Below are 19,587 nucleotides of genomic sequence, written 5' to 3' on the forward strand. Positions count from 1 at the left end.
AATTTTGACTCAATCATTGTACAAATGGTTTTCATTCAGTAGGAGCATCACAACACAGCCAGCATCACATATCACTGCATCAGAGTAAGAAACAAAACATTAAATCAGAGCCTTTTCTTGTCTTCTCTCTTCATAGTTATCTGCCATCCACCTTCCGGCATGGCAACAGACATCTTTGCCCATTTTCAGCATGTTGACCACTGTCAGAGAGCAACAAAATTTCTTGTTGTTTTTTTCCAAAATCAGGCGAAAATTAATGCGCACGCTGATGTCATCCATAAAAATTACTTACTGTGGCCTTAGAAAAGACCATGTCTTTTATTATTAATATTATTTTGCTACAGAATCTAATCGACTGCCAAGATGAGTGAGCAACTCAAGTTCATCGTAGAGACCCTGAACAAGGAACCGTTCAAGAGGAACTATAACCTGATCAGCTTCGATGCTCTGGAGCCGCTGCAACTCTTACAAGTGCTCAACGATGTGTTCGCAGAAATTGACTCACGAGTAAGTTCATTACAATTTACACTACCAAAAATGACATTTCTCGCATTCTTGTTTTTTCTTACAGTCAGAAAATATTTGTTCCCTGAAGCAAATTTTTCTGTATTCAAGAACGAAATTCTGTCCACGAATTAAGTAATTTTTTCTTGATAAACTTTTTCTGGCAGTAAGAATATTTTTCTTATAGGTTTCTATATAAGTTATTGTTGGTTACTTCTAGAATCTTATTCTTACAGTAAGATTATTTCTATACATGTTCGTGATGCAGACAATTGTTCTTATACAAAGACTGCAGTTATATACAGTACTAATTTGTAGTACTGTAAAAGTTAGTCATGTTAAGTTGATCATGATCGTACGGTGATATGTATAGTTGACTCAAATTCTTGAGCAAGAACTTGCTAAAATACCATTTTTGATGATTTTAGGTCAAAAGATCAACATTATTCTTAGTCTTAGCCTCAATTTTGACATTGCAGATATTATATATAACAAAAAAATGTAACGTTAATGTTAAAAGATGACAAGATAGGCATGGATGTAAAGATATGTGCATGTTTGTTGAACATCCACATATAGTGATGATATACTATTATAGTATTAATTGTTGAATGTCGTTTTGTGTATCGAACTTCTAGATCCTCCTTATATAAGTTTTATTAGAAAGGTTAGAAATCATTTGGTAAGTTGCCTTGGCAAGAATGTTTGTGTATTCTAAATTCTAAGTGTCTTGTAGAACTGAACTTGTAGTAACTTACTCTGAGTACTTAGTACCTTGTATGATTCCAATCATTTCACTGTAGATGACTCTTTACTTGCTTTCTTGCACCAAACACATTTCCCTTGTTGCTAGCACGTTGGCAGAACGTACGTATACTCCACCTGCGCAAAACCCACAATGTATTGTGCTTCAGCAGAAGTTGAGATACGGCTCATATAAGGTCGTATTTGCATATATACTAGTAGAAGATTCACATCCCATCTGTAGTTTCTAAATGACATTATATCAGATAAGATATTGTATTGTTTAAAGAAAATGATCATATGGCTTTATCGCAAAACGTATATATACGCCAACGCTCGTAACCTGTGTAACAATTTTAATTTAGATGTGATTCAGTTAGAGACATTTTACGTTTGTAAGTTGTATGTAATTCAAGGTGTCAACTAAAAAAAACCATTCATATAGATATTTTCTGCAATAGCCAAGATCCTAATGCAATGGTGACCCACAAAAACTGCGAAAAATCAGGGTTTGCGCAGGTGCATTACGTTCTGTTTACGTGTTCTTGTTGCTGTACTTACAACTGTACTGTATATCACCTGCACCCTGTACTGTACTGTACTGCTGCCTTCCTGCTCACAGAGTGCACAAACCACCCCGTCTACTCCTGGATCCCCCAGTACTAAAGTCAAAGATCGTGTGAGTCTCCAGCTTAACTAGCCTAGTGTTCATCCTATTCTAGCTATGTTCACTCCTTTGATCACTTCACTGTACGATAGTAGTAGTCTAACTCACTCTGACAGAAAAACAATCTAGACTTCTATCATGAAAGTTCATCTGTGTTGGTAGTTACATGTTTAAAGTTAAAACTTTTGATCCAACACAAAGAAATCTCTCACCTAGGGCTTTCAACCAGTCACTCTGGTCTTCCTCAGTAGACTGACCCAGTGAAGCTTGTCACATGGCTTCTTTGAAGTGTGACGTCAACACTGGGTCAAAGGTATCTGGTAGATGATGTCGGCCCAGTGTTGACGTCACACTTCAAAGATGCACATGTGACAAGCTTCACTGGGTCAGTCTACTGAGGAAGACCAGAGTGACTGGTCGAAAGCTCTAGGTGAGAGATTTCTTTGTGTTGGATCAAAAGTTTTAACTTTAAACAAATCTAGAGTTCTGATTTGTTACAATTCCTTTTTCATGTGGCGTAATGGTAGGGAATTTGGCCTGGAAAACATGGCCTTGGGAAAGGCATTTTACACAATTTTTCCCCAACATGCCAGTAATTGCTGATTTCTCGGCTCATGGGTTTTATCGGAAGAAGAAAAGGTTCAAACAGGTAGTTGACCCAAAGCATACCACTTCTGAGAAAAAAAAACTGAAAAAAATGCAAATGGCTCTCAGTGGTGACACAGTCAAAGCAGTGAACAAGAGTTAGAATAGAATGGATTTCTGGCTACTACGGTCACTCAGGATTTGGAAAAATTTTTTTGCAGTCCCAGATTCTTAAAGCATTTCTGAAATATATTGGAATTAGGTTTAAGAAATCCGTATTTTTATGCGATTTTAAGTTATTTGTCTTGTGATTAAAATGAGATAATTGTTTGTGACATAACTTAGCCGGGAAGTTATGTTAAAATGCACTTAAAAAGTAGACAATTTTAGGTCGCGGTTTTAGTGATTTTTTGTCGGAAAATTGATTTTAAAATTGCATAGTTGTTGTAAGGGAATATAAAATTTTTATATGAATGATAGATGAGATTAGATTTCAGCGGCACTTTAAGAGCTCGGCTTGTTCAACATTTTCCCTCTTGGCTAACCCACCAAACATCTATATTCTCTGCCTGAAAGTTAAAAACTCTATCCTCCTCGGTGGCCCAATACTACAATATTTATGGAAGACAACTGTTGTTTAAACTTTTTTCTTTTCTGTAAAACTGTAACATGTTAGAAAGTAGGGTGTCCCTGAAATTTGAAAAAGTAATCAACTGTTTTCCAAATCTACAGTGACCAATAAATTTCTTGAATGTTGTAATTCTGAATTGTCATATGATTACATGTATATGTTATTTGGTATATGTAATGTTATTTGGTATATGTATTTTATCAGTGTATTTAGTGCATGTATATGATAGATCTTGTATGTTTGGACAAACAGAACAAGCTGGACATTCGCGAGGAAGCAGCAGACCAAACAGCCATAAGGATGCTGGGGATCTTAAAGATTCTCAAGTACAAACCCAAGACTGACAACACGTGAGTTACATGTATTTCTTAAGAAAACAGTAACTACTAAGTACATACTATTACTTGAGACGAGACCTTAACATAACAAAACATATTTGAAAACTTACAGTCAAAACATATTAACAACTTACACAGCTATACTATGTTGTGAAGTCTATTTGTAGGCAAACATTACAGTTAGTAATTTTCCCAGAATTACAGTAATGCAATATTTTATAGTGGTCACACACAAGCAAATACTTTTTGGATCCTCCCCAGAAGCATTGCCAAAAAAAGGTGCACATGGTGAAATTAAGAATTAAAAAGAAACTAGAAAGGTAAAATTTGCAAAGCAAATGCATTGTTTACCTTTGCATATTGTCTGCTCTGTAAATTCTTAAAAACATTCATATACATGGTCAGACTGGAGTCTAAATCCCTCCTGCTATAAAATTGCAACATGATGTAACCCAACACCCGGAGTTACCATGGTGACAGACGTTTGGTTCAGGTCATTGACCTTATTGGTTTGGAGAAGAAGAAGAGGAAACAAAGCAAAAACAATATATTAAAATTTTCCTTGGGTAAACATTGTGGTTTTTTTTTTTTTTTTTTGCAGGAGTGAATTTCGTCAGGGTCTGGTTATGGGTGACAAGCCCACAGTGTACCATATCTTAGAATGGTTGCTACAGCGAGTGCCGGACTTGAAGAAACGTGCGTATCTTGCACGCTTCCTCGTCAAGATAGAGGTGCCGCCGGACTTCCTGCAAGACGATGCCGTTGCAGACTGTAACCAACAGGTAGGGGGAGCTTTTGATACATGCTTGTTCTGATAATTACCTTCGCCAAGAAGGTTATGTTTTCCATAGCGTTTGTATGTGTGTGGTTGTGCGTGTACATGTATGTAGTTTAGCACCATAACTAAAGAAGCTTTTGATAGATTGTCGTGAAAGTTGGTAGGTGTTGATGAGACCTAGAAATGATTAGATGTTGGCCCCCCTGGCGGCTTTCCTAGGTACTGCAACAGAATTTCCGGTTTTGATATATCACGATCTGAACATGCTAGTTTCTTTTGTGGTTACAAATTTATCATTGTACACATACTTTTCATCATGCTGCAACAACATGTGTGGTTGGTTACATTGTGTATATTTGACTGTATTCAACAAAAGTTTGACCAAAGTCATGGGTGGCCTGATATAGTGACAGAAAGCCAGTTACTGAGATGCAGAAAAACTGTGTGTGTGTGTGTGTATGTGTGTATGTGTGTACGGAAAAGTATTAAGTCAGTAAAGAGACCTTTTTTTTTAAACCACACATGTACACGTATTAACAGGACTGGTGTTTTTTTTAACCTGCATTGTTAAATCTTTGTTGTTTTAGTATGAAGAGTTGGTGGAACAGTTTAAGGAACTGCACAAGGAGTTTACAGAGCTGCAGAAGTCTGGATTTTCAACCTCAGACATCAAGAAGGTTTGTGAAGCAGTACATAGTCTTCTGATGGATTTGTGATACTGCAGTTCAAGGCTGAATCAACAGGGGGCATCAATGCTGCTCTCAGCATAACTCTTTATCGTCACAGTTATAAAACTCTACGAAATAAAATTTTTCATGTACTGTAGGGCTGTAGATCATTTTATTACTTGCAACAAGCTTGTTTAGTATAGAAATTATATTATTCTACGATCTTTGAAGTTGACAATTTTATGTCGAGGCCAAAATCCTTTATCCTGTGTCCCCATATTTGGACAAACATTAATTATGCATGCGATGACATCATTCCCAGGACATCCAATCAATGGAGGAGGAGAAGGAGCAGGTTGTTCGCAGGATCGAGCGACTGAAGAAGAAGGTGGAGTCTGTACCGAACTTCGACCGGATGATGGACACCGCCCGCAAGCTGCGTCAGGAGAAGGAGCGCGAACTGTCCCTGGCCAATCAGAAACAAGAACAGAAGAACCAGGTGGGGTGTAAACATTTGTAGTTGACCAATCAGAAACAAGAACAGATGAATCAGGTGGGATTTGAACATTTGTGTAGCGTGCGTAGTTCAGTGGTTAGCGATCCTGCCTCTGGACTAAGAGGTTTGGAGTTCGAATCCCGGCTGTTGTCACTCACCCGACTTGCACGCTACTGTTTAGGGTCGCAGTTCTTAGAACGGGACGTTAAGCCGTGGTCCTCTATTCATTGTGCTTGTTGAAAAGAGCTAGGGGGATTTCCCCGGTACAATGAACCTGTAAATACTGAACATAGCATCTGTCTTCTCTGTCACGACCAGTGGGAGATTAGCTCTTCAATGAGCTAAACTGGTTTGAAATCACTTTAATTCACTTTTTACAGCCAAATGTTGTACTTCAGTAAGCATGGCTCGGTAGCCTGGAATCCATCAGTGAATGCTTTGTCTCCGCTCCGTTCCTCCGCTCTGCCTTCAGAAAGGAACGGAGCGAAGACAAAGCGTTCACGGATGGATTCCAGGCTAATTAATGGCTCGGAGAAGAGCTGATGGAATTCAAAACTGCCAAATGTTAATTAATTACGATTGAACTAATAGTAATGCTACCGGACCTGTACTAATATATGTAACTAGATATAATATTATATAACTAGATTTTAGTAATACTACCTGTATTTCTCCCATCCTAGTTGATGCATGCAGACCAGCGATATCAGCGTGCCATGAACCAACTTAAAGACCTGCAGAGGGCTGCTAAAGGGGCCTCAGCTGAAGGTAACGATATGACAACCATGCTCCTAGTGTACTAATTCATAATTATGCATGAGTCAGAGAGTCTTATAGTCTTTAATAGAGAAACATGTACAATGTACATTGTTAATATGACTGTTTTTGTGTCCCACAACCTAAGCCTTGATTGAAAAGCTACAGGAGGAAAATAATGTCAACACGTACCTGGGACAGGAGAAACTACCAAAGGTATGAAACAGTGTATTTTATTCCTGCATTTATGATATTTTCATATAGGTTGTTCATGTGTGTTTATTTTAAGCTGCTGCATGGTTAATGCTATATGTCTGGCATATATGGCATGCTACATTGTGTTTCTATTGAAATATGAATCAGAATATTATCAACCATGTTATTACAAAAAATGCTTGTATTTTACTACCATCTTTATCAAATTTTGAATGTGCACATTGTTTTTGTTTTGTTTAGGAAATAGAAGCCAAGAGAAAAGTTGTATCAGACCTACAGAAGGTGGTTCTAGAACCAGCTATGGGACAGTCTGACTTGGATGAACTCCACACAAAGGTATAATTATGTAATCTGTCACTGTAGTCAACACTGCTTGAAAGACATATACATGTATACTACACAGTCATTTCCTTAAACTCTTTACATGTACATTGTAGTCGAAGGACATCATACAGATAGAAATTTTGACAAATCTTAACATTTTTTTACAGATATCAAGCTTGAATAACTACTCTGGACATGTGCAGCTTTCTTTTTACCTCAGTCTACATGTTTTACATAGCACGTCGGCAGAACGTACTGCGCCTGCGCAGAACCCTGGATTTTCGCGTTTTTAGTTGGATTTTTGGTCAACGTTGCATCAGAATTTTCACTGTTGCAGAGGATATCTTTTCTGACACAACATTTGGAAACTACTGTCGAAATGCTAACCTTATATGAGCGAATACGACCTTATATGAGACATTCTGCCGAAGTGCTATGTACAATACATTACGGGTTTCGCGCAGGTGCAGTACGTTCTGCCAACGTGCTGTTTTACATGAGTAAAATTTGACAATGAAACTCACAGTACACACATGTATGATTGTACATTGTACATGTAAGTAGGTAGAGTGCTTTTATGAACTTTGTATTTTTTTCACAGATCAAGGATACGAATGCAGAGATTAACCAGTTAATTGAGAAGAGGATGATGCGGAATGATCCGATTGATGACAAACTGTCCATCTTCAAACAACAGGTTATTATTATTCTGCATTATTTAAATATCATGTTCAATATACATGTTTCCAATGGGAAATGTTGTCTATTTTTGGCAACACCTCTGGAGTGGAGGCATATATTTCTTGTAGTATCACACTGTTGTGATGCCTACTTTACCAACTATTACTTTAAATTTGTATTGCAACATGCTCTTTTAAGTGTTCAAGTGCCTAGTACACTTTCTTTTTGTAACTAACAGCTATTCTTTTTTGGCGACACCTCTGGAGTGGAGGCATTTCTTGTACTTTCCGGCTTAGTGGTACTGTTGTGGTGCCTACTTTACCACTTTTTCTTTTTGAATTGCAACATAAGTGTTCACCTACCTTTTACACATTCTTTTTGTAAGTAACAGCACAAGAACAGTATCAAAACTGTTTTAGCAGGAAAAATATATTTTTGCTTGCTCAAACAAACGATTGCTGTATTTTATTAAAGCGACAGCAAGAAATTTTAGTTATTTTAGAGAGTTACAAACTCTTGTTTGTCAATTTCTGGTAGGCCTCCATCATTGCGAAGAAGAAGATTCAGGCCGCGGACGAAATCCAGAGTACGAAAGACGAGCTGGCCGCTACGGAACAGGAGCTGAGCGAGAAACGACAGATGGCGCGGGAACTGGAGGGAGGGGAGGTGTTGAAAGGAGATGAGGTAAGGTCTAGGACACTAAATGTTGTGTTTTCTGTTTCAGTTCTGAAAAAATTAGGGTCGGTATGTAGGGATTATCTTTTTTTTTCTTAGACTTTGGCAATCTCTAGCGATTGAACTTAAGCAATTATTTTCTTATGATATATTTTAACAAAGTAAAACTTGCATGAGGACACTTAAATTTACAACGTTTTATCACTCACATGTTGTGGAGTCGTGTGGCGTAGCGGCAGCGTGTTCAGCTCAGACCCAAGAGGTCCTGGCATGGGTTCGAATCCTGCCCGATGTCACCGATCTTGTGCCCTTGGGAAAGGCACCTTTAAGTGTTAAAACACGACTTTCCTCACTTCACTCAGGTGTAAATGAGTACCTAGCTTCGGTTAGGGATGTCCCTCGGATAGGATGTTAAATGGAGGTCCTGTGTTTGGGGAGAGCCACACCCCACGCACGTTAAAGGAGTAGGGGACCTTCCTGGTGTGGGTGGTTCAAATCTTGAAGTCTGGTCTCAAGTTTGGCATCTTGAAGAGGTGATAGTCATTTGTTATGTTAATCCTTCCACGAATGTGGTAAATCTTCATAAATATGTACCTTGTTCTCTTTTGCAGTTCAAGCGTTACGTGAACAAGTTGCGTGGAAAGAGTACCGTGTACAAGAAGAAACGGCAGGAGCTGGCAGAACTTCGGGCGGAGTACGGCGTTCTCTCTCGTACCGAGGAGATCCTGAGACAACGGGACGATAATGCTCAACGTGCACTGGTTAGCGCCAATCTTCTTTCTTGATACCATACGATTTAGAAAAAGGGAATTTTTTAACGTGAAATCTAAGCTCTACACTTAGTAACTGTGAGCCATTATGTTTGTTGTACAGTGTTTCTCTATTTTAGTCATTTTGTCAAACCTTTTGTGTCAGTTTGTCACCATAAGTTGGTTGCGTTTTTTTTTGTGTGTGTCACTTTTTGAAATAGCTGAACAAGAGAGATTTTCACAAAATTTCACGAAGATAACCAGGTATCTTTTCCATAAATACAGTAACAGGCACATTTTTATGCTTATTGAAATACAAGTATTTGAGCACTTTATTATGTTTACTGAAGGAAAACATTGTTTTTGCTCCGTTTCCTCTTCTTCTTCTCCAAACAAATAAGGTCCATGACCTGAACCAGACGTCTGTCACCATGGTAACTAGTGTTGGGTTACATCATGTTGCAATTCTATAGCAGGAGGGATTTAGACTCCTGTCTGACCATATATATGAATGTGTTTAATTTGAGTATGAATAATCAACAGAGCAGAGTCTGACCATATGCGAAAATAAACATTATGTATTTGCTTTGCAAATGTTATATTTAATTACCTTTCTTGTTTTCATGATAAAAAAATTATATATTTATGTGTTTGTAGGAAGGACTGGAGGCTAAGAAGGGCGTGTCTGGTTACCATGACACCCAGGAGGAGCTGGAGAAGGTGTCCACGATAAAAAGCGAACTAGACGAGATGAAGGGAAAAACACTGGACGACATCTCCGACATGGTCTGTTTGTTTGTTTGTTTGTTTGTTTGTGTGTTTGTTTGTTTGTTTACTTCTTAATCTTGCTTTGAATTTTAAGTTTACCATTTCTAATCTTTCATATACATGTACACTAGTATGAATACATGAAAACCATAATATATTAACTGTATCTGTGTAGCCAGTATAACCGCCCTTCTGTGTAACACACCAGCTTCGCAGGCATACGGCACGGCGGCAGCTGGCTACATTACACCCATCAACTTGTTACACATAATCCTTGAAATCTAACTCTAAACATTGTTATCAGCTACCCAATGATAATGCCCGTACTGTACTGGTGACAGCGAGTTCTCTCTAGCCAAGAATGAGTTTTTGAACACCTCAATCCTTGGTTGATAACTCTGTTACTTGAAGGCATTACTATGTCTTGTTCTTTTTGAGCTGGAATGAGGTACTTACTTGCATGTATACATAACATTAACATCTTTTAAGCAGAATTTAACAGAAGTGCCTTTTATTTCAGGTTTTGAAGCTGACGTCGACTATATCAGAGAAGAAGTCAGCCCTCGCTCCTGTTATCAAAGAACTCAGGCCCATGAGACAGAAATGTCAGGTGGGGTCATCTTACATTTTTTAATTTTTTGGCAACACCTCGGAAATGGACCATCAAGGATATCACCTTGTATTACACTTTGGAAGTCCATTGAAAGTTGTTATGTTGCTTTGTACTTGCAGGAAATGTCCCTGGTTTACGAAGAGAAGAAAGCACAGTACGACAACCGGGCAGCAGGGTATGAGACGGACAGATCCAAACTGGAACAGGTACTTTTGCATATACATGTATCTGTATAATCGACCAGTATTAGTGCCCTCTGGCATATCATGCTGGTATTGCAGCCATGCATGTTTCCATGGTTTTGGTTAGAGTTGGGGCTCAGAATAGGGACGGGGTTGGAGTAGGATTTTATGCAAAATCAACCTCTTCAAGGCTTTTATCAATGATTCTACAAATTCTTTCAGTGACTGTGAGAACTTCATGATTTTGACATCAAATGCTAACGCAGTGCTGTTGTTTTTGTTTGTTTTTTTTTCATGTAGGAAGTCCGAACTTACCGAGAAGAATGTGGTGCAGAAGAGAGCCGCTACCACTACCTACAGAGTATGAAAAAGGTTGGAAACACCTCCTGTACTTCTCACCAATGGAAATATCATACATTATTATCATGCATACCATTTTTTGTTCACATATTTTTATTGAGTATAAGGCAAAAAGCACAAGTTGCTTATATAACACCTTCTACTCAAAAACATAAAACAAGAGTAAAACACATTGACAGAATACATGCATAATTACAAGGTGGGTAAAAGAAAAATAAATACAGACAAGTTGGTGATCTATGATAATTACGTGCAGTAAATGAAGTTTTGAACTACGTCATGTCATTTACCATGCTACCATTCGACGTACCATGGTCATAGAAACAATAGCTGGTAGCATTTTCTCACACTTTCCCCTTTTATCATATTGCCTTCTTAGCTTAGCACATAAGTGCTTTATACCATATAAAAGATGTTGAAAAATTTGGCGGAAAACCGCACCTCTGCTTGAAGATCATGACCGTATGACCTTTGCCCTTTGTCCCCAGGTGGTGGATGCCCAGCTGGCGCGAGCCCAGGAGGAGATGAAACTGTACCTGTCCACAGACCCGCAGGACAAGAAGAAAGCCTGCAGGTACGTACATGGCTAGTTCACAGTTTGAAGTGTACTTGTTTGGTGTGTAAAGTTCTTCTTTAATTCAGACCCCTGGCCCATTTACATACATACAATAACAGATTAAAAAGAGATGAAGACATGGCAACAAACACAAAGAAAATCAATCAATACCAAAAAATAAAAGTACGTTTTAAAAACCAGGTTGACATAATGTCTCCAGAAGGTGCTAAGATTGTAGCCATGTGTGGCCCAAGGGCTATTGAACTGGAGATGGGTGCCGCCCTATGCACCACCTGGTGTGGGAAGAACTTAAATGTGACCAAGTCTAAACTATGTATCAGATAAATATGTGGTTTATGGAATTCTGCTTCTTTTTACAGGGAACAGTACACTAGGAAGATCCAGGAACAAGAAAATCTTGGAAAGGTAAGCTTAGGGAGGAAAAGTTTAACATTAATGAATTTATACAGTCTTAAAAAGTCTCTAGCCAACTGGATGAAAGTATTCGAAGGTTGAAGTTAGGCTCATATATTTACAGCCTAGATTCAGAGGTAATCTAGAGAGTCAGTCTTTTGTAGTATAATTGTTCAGTCACATATTTTTTAATACATAAACTTCCTGTGTGATATTCGCAGACCCTGCGTGAGAAACAGAAGGCTGTCCGTGAGAGCCACGGGCCCAGCATGCGGCAGATGAAGATGTGGAAGGACTTTGAGAAGCTGATGGAGTGTAAGCGGCGCTGCTTCCTGGGAGAGCGCAACGCGGAGCGGACCATGGGCGGGGCAGACTACAGGGACGACATGGGCGGGGAGGAGAGGCTCGTGTTGTAAAAATCTGTCATTGTTTCATCCGAGAGAATCTTTGACCAGAAGATTTCTTGTACAGATAATGTTGTCATCTTTTCATCAATAATTCCACACCGACTTAATTTTATAGATGACATCCTCTGAAGACACCCAAACTAGTGCGCGCGGGGCAAATAAAAAAATACAGCTAAACCACAGGAATATAAAGCTGGTATAGTGAATTGCAGTAGTACATAGCGACTTTACAACAAGCCGGCATATGTTGGCCTTTTGAAGCATTTATGAGTCGGCACTGTATTGAGTTCTTGAGTTTTGTGGAGCTTAGGCAGCCTGGGTGCCGTCCTCCAGTTATCACCAACTCTCTCTTGTTGCTGTCTAGGACTAGGGAGGATGGCACCCAGGCCAGAGACTCGGAGGTGATTTTTTTTTTTTGAGAACAAGCGAAAATCAATGCGCGTACAGATGTCATCCATAATATTAACTCGGTGTGGCCTTAGAGTCAGCTCAGACCCTGGAATCTAAAGGGTCAGCTGTCATGACCTTTGACTTGACCTATGATCTTTGACCTAAGTCTGAAAGAGTCATGTTGGTGTGTCACAGAAATGTAAAAGTGATAAGTAGTCGAGTTACCTCATTGTGTGGTGAATATCATTTCAGAAATCATATGCAAGCTTCTCTTGTATTTTTTCACTCGCTGCTGAAATTTCACAATTTATCAGAAGATATATATGAAGATGTGAAAATTAACCATGTTCGATGTGAAAAGTATTTTTGCACAAGTTTAGCAATGTAAAAAATGATTGACAAAGGATTTGGATTGAATCTTCTCAAGCTGTTCATGTAGTTAAAGTTGTGTTTTGTGGATGTTTCTCAGTTCATGTGTACAAACAAATGTTATAATATAGAATGCATTTAATATACTAGTACATAATTCTGGCATGAATAAAAGACAGTATACAGGTTAATGCCATTTGTCATTTTTTTTTGCAATAATTGGAATTCGTATTTATTATATATCAATAAGTCTCTCCAATGCAAAGTAGAAGTACTTTATGAAACCAGTAATTAAGTACAAAGTTGTAGATTTTCACGAAAGTGGTTAACCTATTACTATCAGTTTCAAATCATATATTTCCCTTTTAGTGCAGTATATTGGGACATCCCTACATGGCACGATATACATGTATCTCTATTAAGCCATTGTATCCTAGTTACTAAAAGGTCGAAATAAACCATCATTTCTTTACATGTAATGGTCCCCACAACGCAAAAATAGGTTGATATATGAAGGAATGCTTTGTTGTTAGAAAAAATACAGAAACTTGTGATTAGCCCACTCGATTGTAACACTTCATCAAAGACCTGTGCTATCCCTTATTATTTGAACAATTATGATATAGATCTGTTAGGTTTTAATCGACATTAGGTCTTGTTCAACACACTTATTTTATTGCTGTTACTCTCTTTATGTAGTTTGCCATACATTCATACAATTGTCGTGCAATAAAGTTATTTCTTTCTGAAACAAAGAAGGACAGACAATGAAACCAAAAACTAGGTCGTGCGTCATTAGGAAGATCCGCCATGAAAGGCAGCTGATGAACACATTGTCTCCCTGAAGGCGTGACACCTGTACGCGGCGAGATTTGACGAGACTTCAGACCAGACATGGCGGGTGTTCGGTGGAGACCGCCCGGCGACTTTTTCTTCACGTACCGTCTAGCGTTCGTGGTTTTAGCGTTCTTGGTCGAAGGAAGTAGCGCATTCACAGGTACGATTGAGGAGTTTTTATTTTATTGACTTGTATTATTGCTCTAACAGTAATATTCAAAATATACTTGTGCCATTACAGGGTCTCAAAGAAATTCTTGGGGGAAATGTGCTCCCCAAATCGGTTGATGAATAATCAGTGAATTTTCATGAAAATACCAAGAGAAAACCCTAAATTTGAGTAATTTGGAAGAGGTGCTAGGATTTTGGGGAGAGGGGGAGCACCTTCGAGGCTTGGGGACAGCCCTGTCGGATTTCAGTCTTATCCACCCAAGAAGCCATACCGGCGAAAACAGTCTGGGTGTCAGGCTGAATGAATGTTATTCCAGACGGGAACCAAACAAATGGTCATGCGGCTCCTGTATTACTAGTATACTTAGAAATGATTGTGCAAAAGATGGTAGTCAGCCAAGGAATGATTCCACTCCACTCTACTCATACAGAAATGTATTCGCCGTGATTTGACACTTCATATTCAAATGCTAATCACAAATTATGTCGGAATAGAAAAACTCAACGTTTGCTGAGTTTTAGAACCAGTATTTTACCATAAAATACGGTACTTTAAGAGAAATATCAATCCTTATCACCGAGCCTTAGTTAGTTGGAACTATCTATTCCTGTTTTAATTGCATTCGAGGGCACTACCCATTTTGGCTAAGCTTATAACAGGTTAAATATCTATCCAAGTATCCGTTGTCTAACGTTGCTGTATGCACATTTGTTGTTACTTGTTAGAACTGAAACAAATCATAAATAATATTAACGTATCTCAAAATACAGCACACTATTTCTTCATCTACTGCAAATAATTATCTAGCCTCAGTAGCAGGCTTATAGAACCGGGGGTTTGGTGGTCTGCGGCTGTTTTCTGATTAGCCCAGTTCTGAAAAAAATGCGGGTAATTCAACCAGGCCGGCTATGTTGTCTATATGAAATCAGAAAATACCACATAAAAGCTCCCAACGACCATGAAGACCCCCCAAACCCCCAGTTTTTGGCATGCTATGGAGGCAAATAATTATCTGTTTACCTCACATATTCGTTGCCTGGTAACCAGACAGACCCAACAGACACCTGGGGATGTCTCAAAGTAAATATAGGTGTGTTTACAGTACGTTGCTAGGCGACCGCAGGTGATTTCGCCCCGGGCGTCAAACACATTTTGTACTGAGCCGCAAAACAGTAATTACCTCTGTCAGCGACACAATGGCAGTTATAGGAGATACTGCGTATCTCCTGGTAGAGCCGCATTGCTATTCAATCATACAATATAAGGCCACAGCAAGTAAATTTTATGGATGACATCCTCCACAGGTTCCGAATCTAATGCGAGCGGGCGAAGAAAAACAAGGCGGGCCGAAAAAAACAAAGTCGTTACATTTTGAAATTTTGACTCAATCATTGTACAAATGGTTTTGATTCAATGGGAACATCACATATACACAGCCAACATCACACATCACTGCATCAAAGTAAGAAACAAAACATTAAATCAGAGCCTTGTCTTGTCTCCTCTCTTTATAGTTATCTGCCATCCACCTTCCGGCATGGCAACAGACATCTTGGCCTATTTTCGGCATGGTGACCACTGCCAGAAGGCAACAAAATTTCTTGTGTTTTTTTCCAAAATGAGGCGAAAATTAATGCGCGCGCTGATGTCATCCATAAAAATTACGTGCTGTGGCCTAACCAAGGACGTTAGTTCATAAGTTTTTAAGCATGACGGAGATTTTTCTGGAATATCATTCGCATTTCTGTTCAATCATACGAGCGAGATTGAATATAACATTTGTTTATTGATTCATCGTAACAATCTCAAGTACATGGCAGCTCCACCAAGTGCCCTGAATTGTATACTTGCGTTAAACTTACACAATACACAATAGTCAATACAATTATCACAATTACATACAAGTGAGTTTTTAAAAGACAAGTCTAAAGCCAGAATATAAAAGGTTCATAAGTTGCTAAGCGTGATTGAGATTTTTTTCTGGAAAATTAATTGCCTGGATGCGCCTGGATAATGTAGAAATGTGGAAAATGCGGGTGGCTTTTGTTAAGCCAATAGTAAAGGTCTTAAGGGATTAATAAATGAGGCCTCTCTAAATGGGTTATGAATACTTAGTAGTAGAATTCGGCAAAAAAAATAGGCTAGGGAAGCTAATACTGTATTTCATCTTGAAAATAACTGCGCGGACAAGCTCCCCTGGCATGATAATTCTCGACAAAATAACAAGTTGGGCATACTCACAAAACATATACTGGATAATAAAGTTAATATGTAGACTCGTCTCGACTATATGAAAACGCTGTTTTGTACAGTACATCTAACTGACCAGTGCGGGAAAAGCATCAACATCAGAAGTCACGGTGGCCAGGTCAACTCCCAGCCAGAGGCGGCGTACCCGGCTAACACCGACTGTGCGCTGACACTACAGGCCGACTCCGGGAAGAACATCTACATCCGGCTGGAGAAACTCGACATACCAGACGGAAGGTATTGTGTTTGCACTCACGTGACTATGACGTCATGTGGCGCCCGCCATTTTGGTTGGTTAAACCGCATTCGAAGCCATAACATGTGAATTTTCATTTGAATCTCTTACTTAGCCCAAATGTTGCCTTTGCACATATAGGAGGCATCAAACTAGAGAAACACTAAGACACAAGAAATGACATGACATGACATGATAAGAGTTATATTGAAAGTAATGATGTATTTACTTTCATGAACTTTTATTAACAGTCATGCCTTCAAATATCAGAGTTATCAACCAAAAATTGAGGTATTCAAAAACTCGTATTTCCCCAGAACTATCGTAGACTGGAACTCGTTGCCACCAAGCACAGTTGGGGCATCATCACTAGAAAGCGACTCTAGAGCTTGCAATCAAATGTGCAAAGATTGAGCGTAACAAGTCGTTCGGTGTGATATAGCAAGCTGCCGCCGCGCCGCGTGCCTGCGAAGCTGGTGTGTTACGCCGAAGGACGGTTATACCGGCTATATCGATACAGATACAGATACAGATTTGAAAAGGAACTAAAGGTTGTCTTTACGATTGTATTGAGAGCAGTGTGCAGGCGTATCCCACAATACATTGCTGTTTCCGTGCATCTAATCACTTATCTATTTTACGACAGCAATGGACAGACTTGCGGCGACAGTCTGTGGATTTACGACGGTCCTTCCGCGACAGGAACCACCCTGGGCGGCCCGATTTGCGGCTCGAGCGCCGGCGAGGAGTATGAGTCGACAGGGGACGCCGTGACCTTGAAGTTTACCTCAGACTCCGACAGTCAGCGGGGCAGCGGCTTCCTCATTGTGTACGCCGCCTTTGACAGTGGTAAGATGAAGAAATAAACTTGTTTGTGATGTGTTTGTGATACGTATGACAGACCTGCTTGTTGAATTTTTGCCTAGAAATAAAACCTTATTCTGATATCTCAAGGAAAACATATTGTTTCCTCTTCTTGTTCTCCAAATCAATAAGGTCAATGACCTGAATCAGACATCTGTCACCATGGTAGCTAGTGTTGTGTTACATCATGTTGCATATAAGGTTGTATTCGCTCATATAAGGTTAGCATTTCGACAGTAGTTTCCAAATGTTGTGTCGGAAAGAATATCCTCTGCAACAGACGAAATTCTGATGCAACGTTGACCAAAAACCCAACGAAAAAACGTGAAAATACGGGGTTCTGCGCAGTACGTTCTGCCGACGTGCTGCAATTTTATAGCAGGAGGGATTTAGACTCCTGTCTGACCATACCGGTATATATTAGCCTCCTTTTCAGGCGTCTGCCTTAAGAGCCATGCTGGCTCAGAAGAGGACTAAGCTCAGAAAGTCTTTTCAGGCGTTCCCGGATCGGAGCTTTTTTGGGGGGGGGGGGGATTTTGGATCAAACGTAGATCGCACGCAATAGAAGCTCCGGCCGGAAACCCTACATACATCTCCGCCCCCACCCCCACAAAAACACCGATCCGGGAACGTCTGAAAAGGAGGCTAGGTATAAATGAATGTGTTTAAGTAAGAATTAACAGAGCAGACCATATGCGAAGGTGAACATTAATGCACTTGCTTTGCAAACGTGTTACTTTTCTAGTATGGAATTTGGTACCTGTAGATGATATATTCAATACAAAATGTCCCTCGCTCGAATACCTCCATGCAAAAAAATTAAGTAAAGCAAACTCTGTCAAGCTCAGGAACAGCAATATGTTCACTTTGCCTAAAGCCAGGACTCTACGCTTGAATAAGTCTTTTTCCATTGTGCGGTAAGACTCTACAATGACAGTGATAAGCTATTTGAAAACCCATGTCTGCTATTTCCTGTTGTAGATTGAATGAATGGTGTTTGTACATATTTGTATATAACTGTGTTTCTGTGTACTTGTCCTGTTTTGTTTTTTAACCATTTGTAAAAATCGAATACATAATTAGGGGTGCATTAACATTTTCTGCTTTTGTACGATTTTGTTGGATTGAATAGATTGAAATTATTTTTTCCCAGGTTCTCCGTGCGACAGTACGGAGTTTGAGTGCGGGAACGGCCGGTGTGTGTCCCGGGACCTGACGTGTGACCTGGCCAACCACTGCGGAGATAACACTGACGAGAGCACCAGTGCTATGCACGCCAACTGCGCAAGTGAGGACCGCTCCTATTGGGTGTATAAAGTCACGTGACTATGACGTGTTTAGCACCCGTCATGTTGGTGGGCTAAAGGCTCCGTCAAAATGGCGGTGTCTGTCCATATGGTAGCAGAACACAGTTTTTCGCCTATGGGGATTTCTATAGTTAGGACCCAGAAGTGACTGACATCGACTCGGATAAAAATACAGTAGGGTACCATAGAAAAGCGCGAGAAACGAATATGTTCAAATATAGGGTACGATGTACAAAATAACAAAAAAGTACAAAAAGTTATCGTTTTTTTGACATTATGCCGACCTCTTTTAAATGGCCTCCTGCGGAGCGCACCGGAACTGCAGCCGACTCACCATGGCAGGCAGCGAAAAGGTCACGCGCATTTATACGCCGATCGAGCAGCCTTCCTAATCTCAATTATGCGATATCAAAGCCGACCTATTATGGTACCATACGGTAACTTGTATGTCCCGGTGTCATCCACGTTAGGCTGTGTACAAGCGGTGCAAGCTGTTTGTCGCACTCATTTCTTATCCCTACGTCATCGTCTCCGGGGGTCGCGGAGGAATACTGTGTTCTGCTACCATATTCACAAGTTGTAGCGTCACATACAATCAGCTTTTTAGCTGGCTTTTGTTTTACTTTTTTTTGCTCTTTTGTGTTGATTGAGGGGATTATTGCAATTATTATGAGGTCAGTTTAAATACGTGTTTTTCATTGACGTTCGCACCACATGCTTTAGACGGAATTATCCAGAGAGTTTTGTATCCATCACTTTTCTCCCCTTTGGGCGTTGCTGTCCTTGGTACTGAAATAACAACAATTGAAAATCCACCAACACTAACGTTCTTGTTAATCTAGTTATCTGTCTATATGGCCACAGCAAGTAATTTTCATGGATGACATCAGCGCGCACATTAATTTTCGCCTGATTTTGGAAAAAAAAAACAAGAAATTTTGTTGCCTTCTGACAGTGGTCACCATGCCGAAAATAGGCCAAGATGTCTGTTGCCATGCCGGAATCAGGATGGCAGATAACTATAAAGAGAGGAGACAAGACAAGGCTCTGA

The 19,587-nt window shown here is 39.6% G+C and overlaps 2 protein-coding genes across 3 annotated transcripts in view; both read left to right on the forward strand.

Annotated features, from left to right (window-relative positions):
- The first annotated feature begins 336 nt into the window (after positions 1 to 336).
- LOC109463975 (intraflagellar transport protein 81 homolog) lies at positions 337 to 12,260 on the forward strand. Of its 2 annotated transcripts, XM_019760892.1 has the most exons (19): positions 337 to 507; positions 1,871 to 1,927; positions 3,384 to 3,481; positions 4,071 to 4,251; positions 4,835 to 4,924; positions 5,238 to 5,414; positions 6,095 to 6,179; positions 6,316 to 6,383; positions 6,624 to 6,719; positions 7,309 to 7,404; positions 7,926 to 8,072; positions 8,675 to 8,824; positions 9,470 to 9,598; positions 10,101 to 10,190; positions 10,313 to 10,399; positions 10,676 to 10,747; positions 11,224 to 11,309; positions 11,672 to 11,717; positions 11,927 to 12,260. In XM_019760892.1, exons 1-19 carry the CDS (start codon positions 364 to 366, stop codon positions 12,119 to 12,121), a joined length of 2,094 nt encoding a protein of 697 aa, XP_019616451.1. In that variant the 5' UTR covers positions 337 to 363; the 3' UTR covers positions 12,122 to 12,260. The 2 variants fall into 2 exon arrangements, with proteins under 2 accessions (XP_019616451.1, XP_019616452.1); XM_019760893.1 differs by lacking the exon at positions 1,871 to 1,927.
- A 1,505-nt stretch (positions 12,261 to 13,765) lies between these two features.
- The window catches only part of LOC109463684 (low-density lipoprotein receptor-related protein 12-like), a 9,474-nt gene continuing 3,652 nt past the window's right edge, over positions 13,766 to 19,587 (forward strand). Inside the window, exons 1-4 of the mRNA XM_019760535.1 lie at positions 13,766 to 13,868; positions 16,193 to 16,367; positions 17,012 to 17,214; positions 18,383 to 18,517. Of these exons, the coding sequence (XP_019616094.1) occupies positions 13,766 to 13,868; positions 16,193 to 16,367; positions 17,012 to 17,214; positions 18,383 to 18,517 (616 nt within the window). The remainder of the gene's footprint in view (positions 13,869 to 16,192; positions 16,368 to 17,011; positions 17,215 to 18,382; positions 18,518 to 19,587) is intronic.

The sequence above is a fragment of the Branchiostoma belcheri genome, unplaced genomic scaffold (assembly GCF_001625305.1).
Source record: "Branchiostoma belcheri isolate BF01 breed outbred unplaced genomic scaffold, Haploidv18h27 scaffold13, whole genome shotgun sequence".
NCBI lineage: Eukaryota > Metazoa > Chordata > Leptocardii > Amphioxiformes > Branchiostomatidae > Branchiostoma > Branchiostoma belcheri.

Bases quoted from the DNA above. Each gene is read 5' to 3' on its own strand.
- LOC109463975 (XM_019760892.1), top strand. From the start codon at position 364: ATGAGTGAGCAACTCAAGTTCATCGTAGAGACCCTGAACAAGGAACCG. The intron at 3,482-4,070 runs GTGAGTTACATG...TTTTTTTTGCAG, and splicing joins AAACCCAAGACTGACAACAC to GAGTGAATTTCGTCAGGGTC. The intron at 5,415-6,094 runs GTGGGGTGTAAA...CTCCCATCCTAG, and splicing joins AACAAGAACAGAAGAACCAG to TTGATGCATGCAGACCAGCG.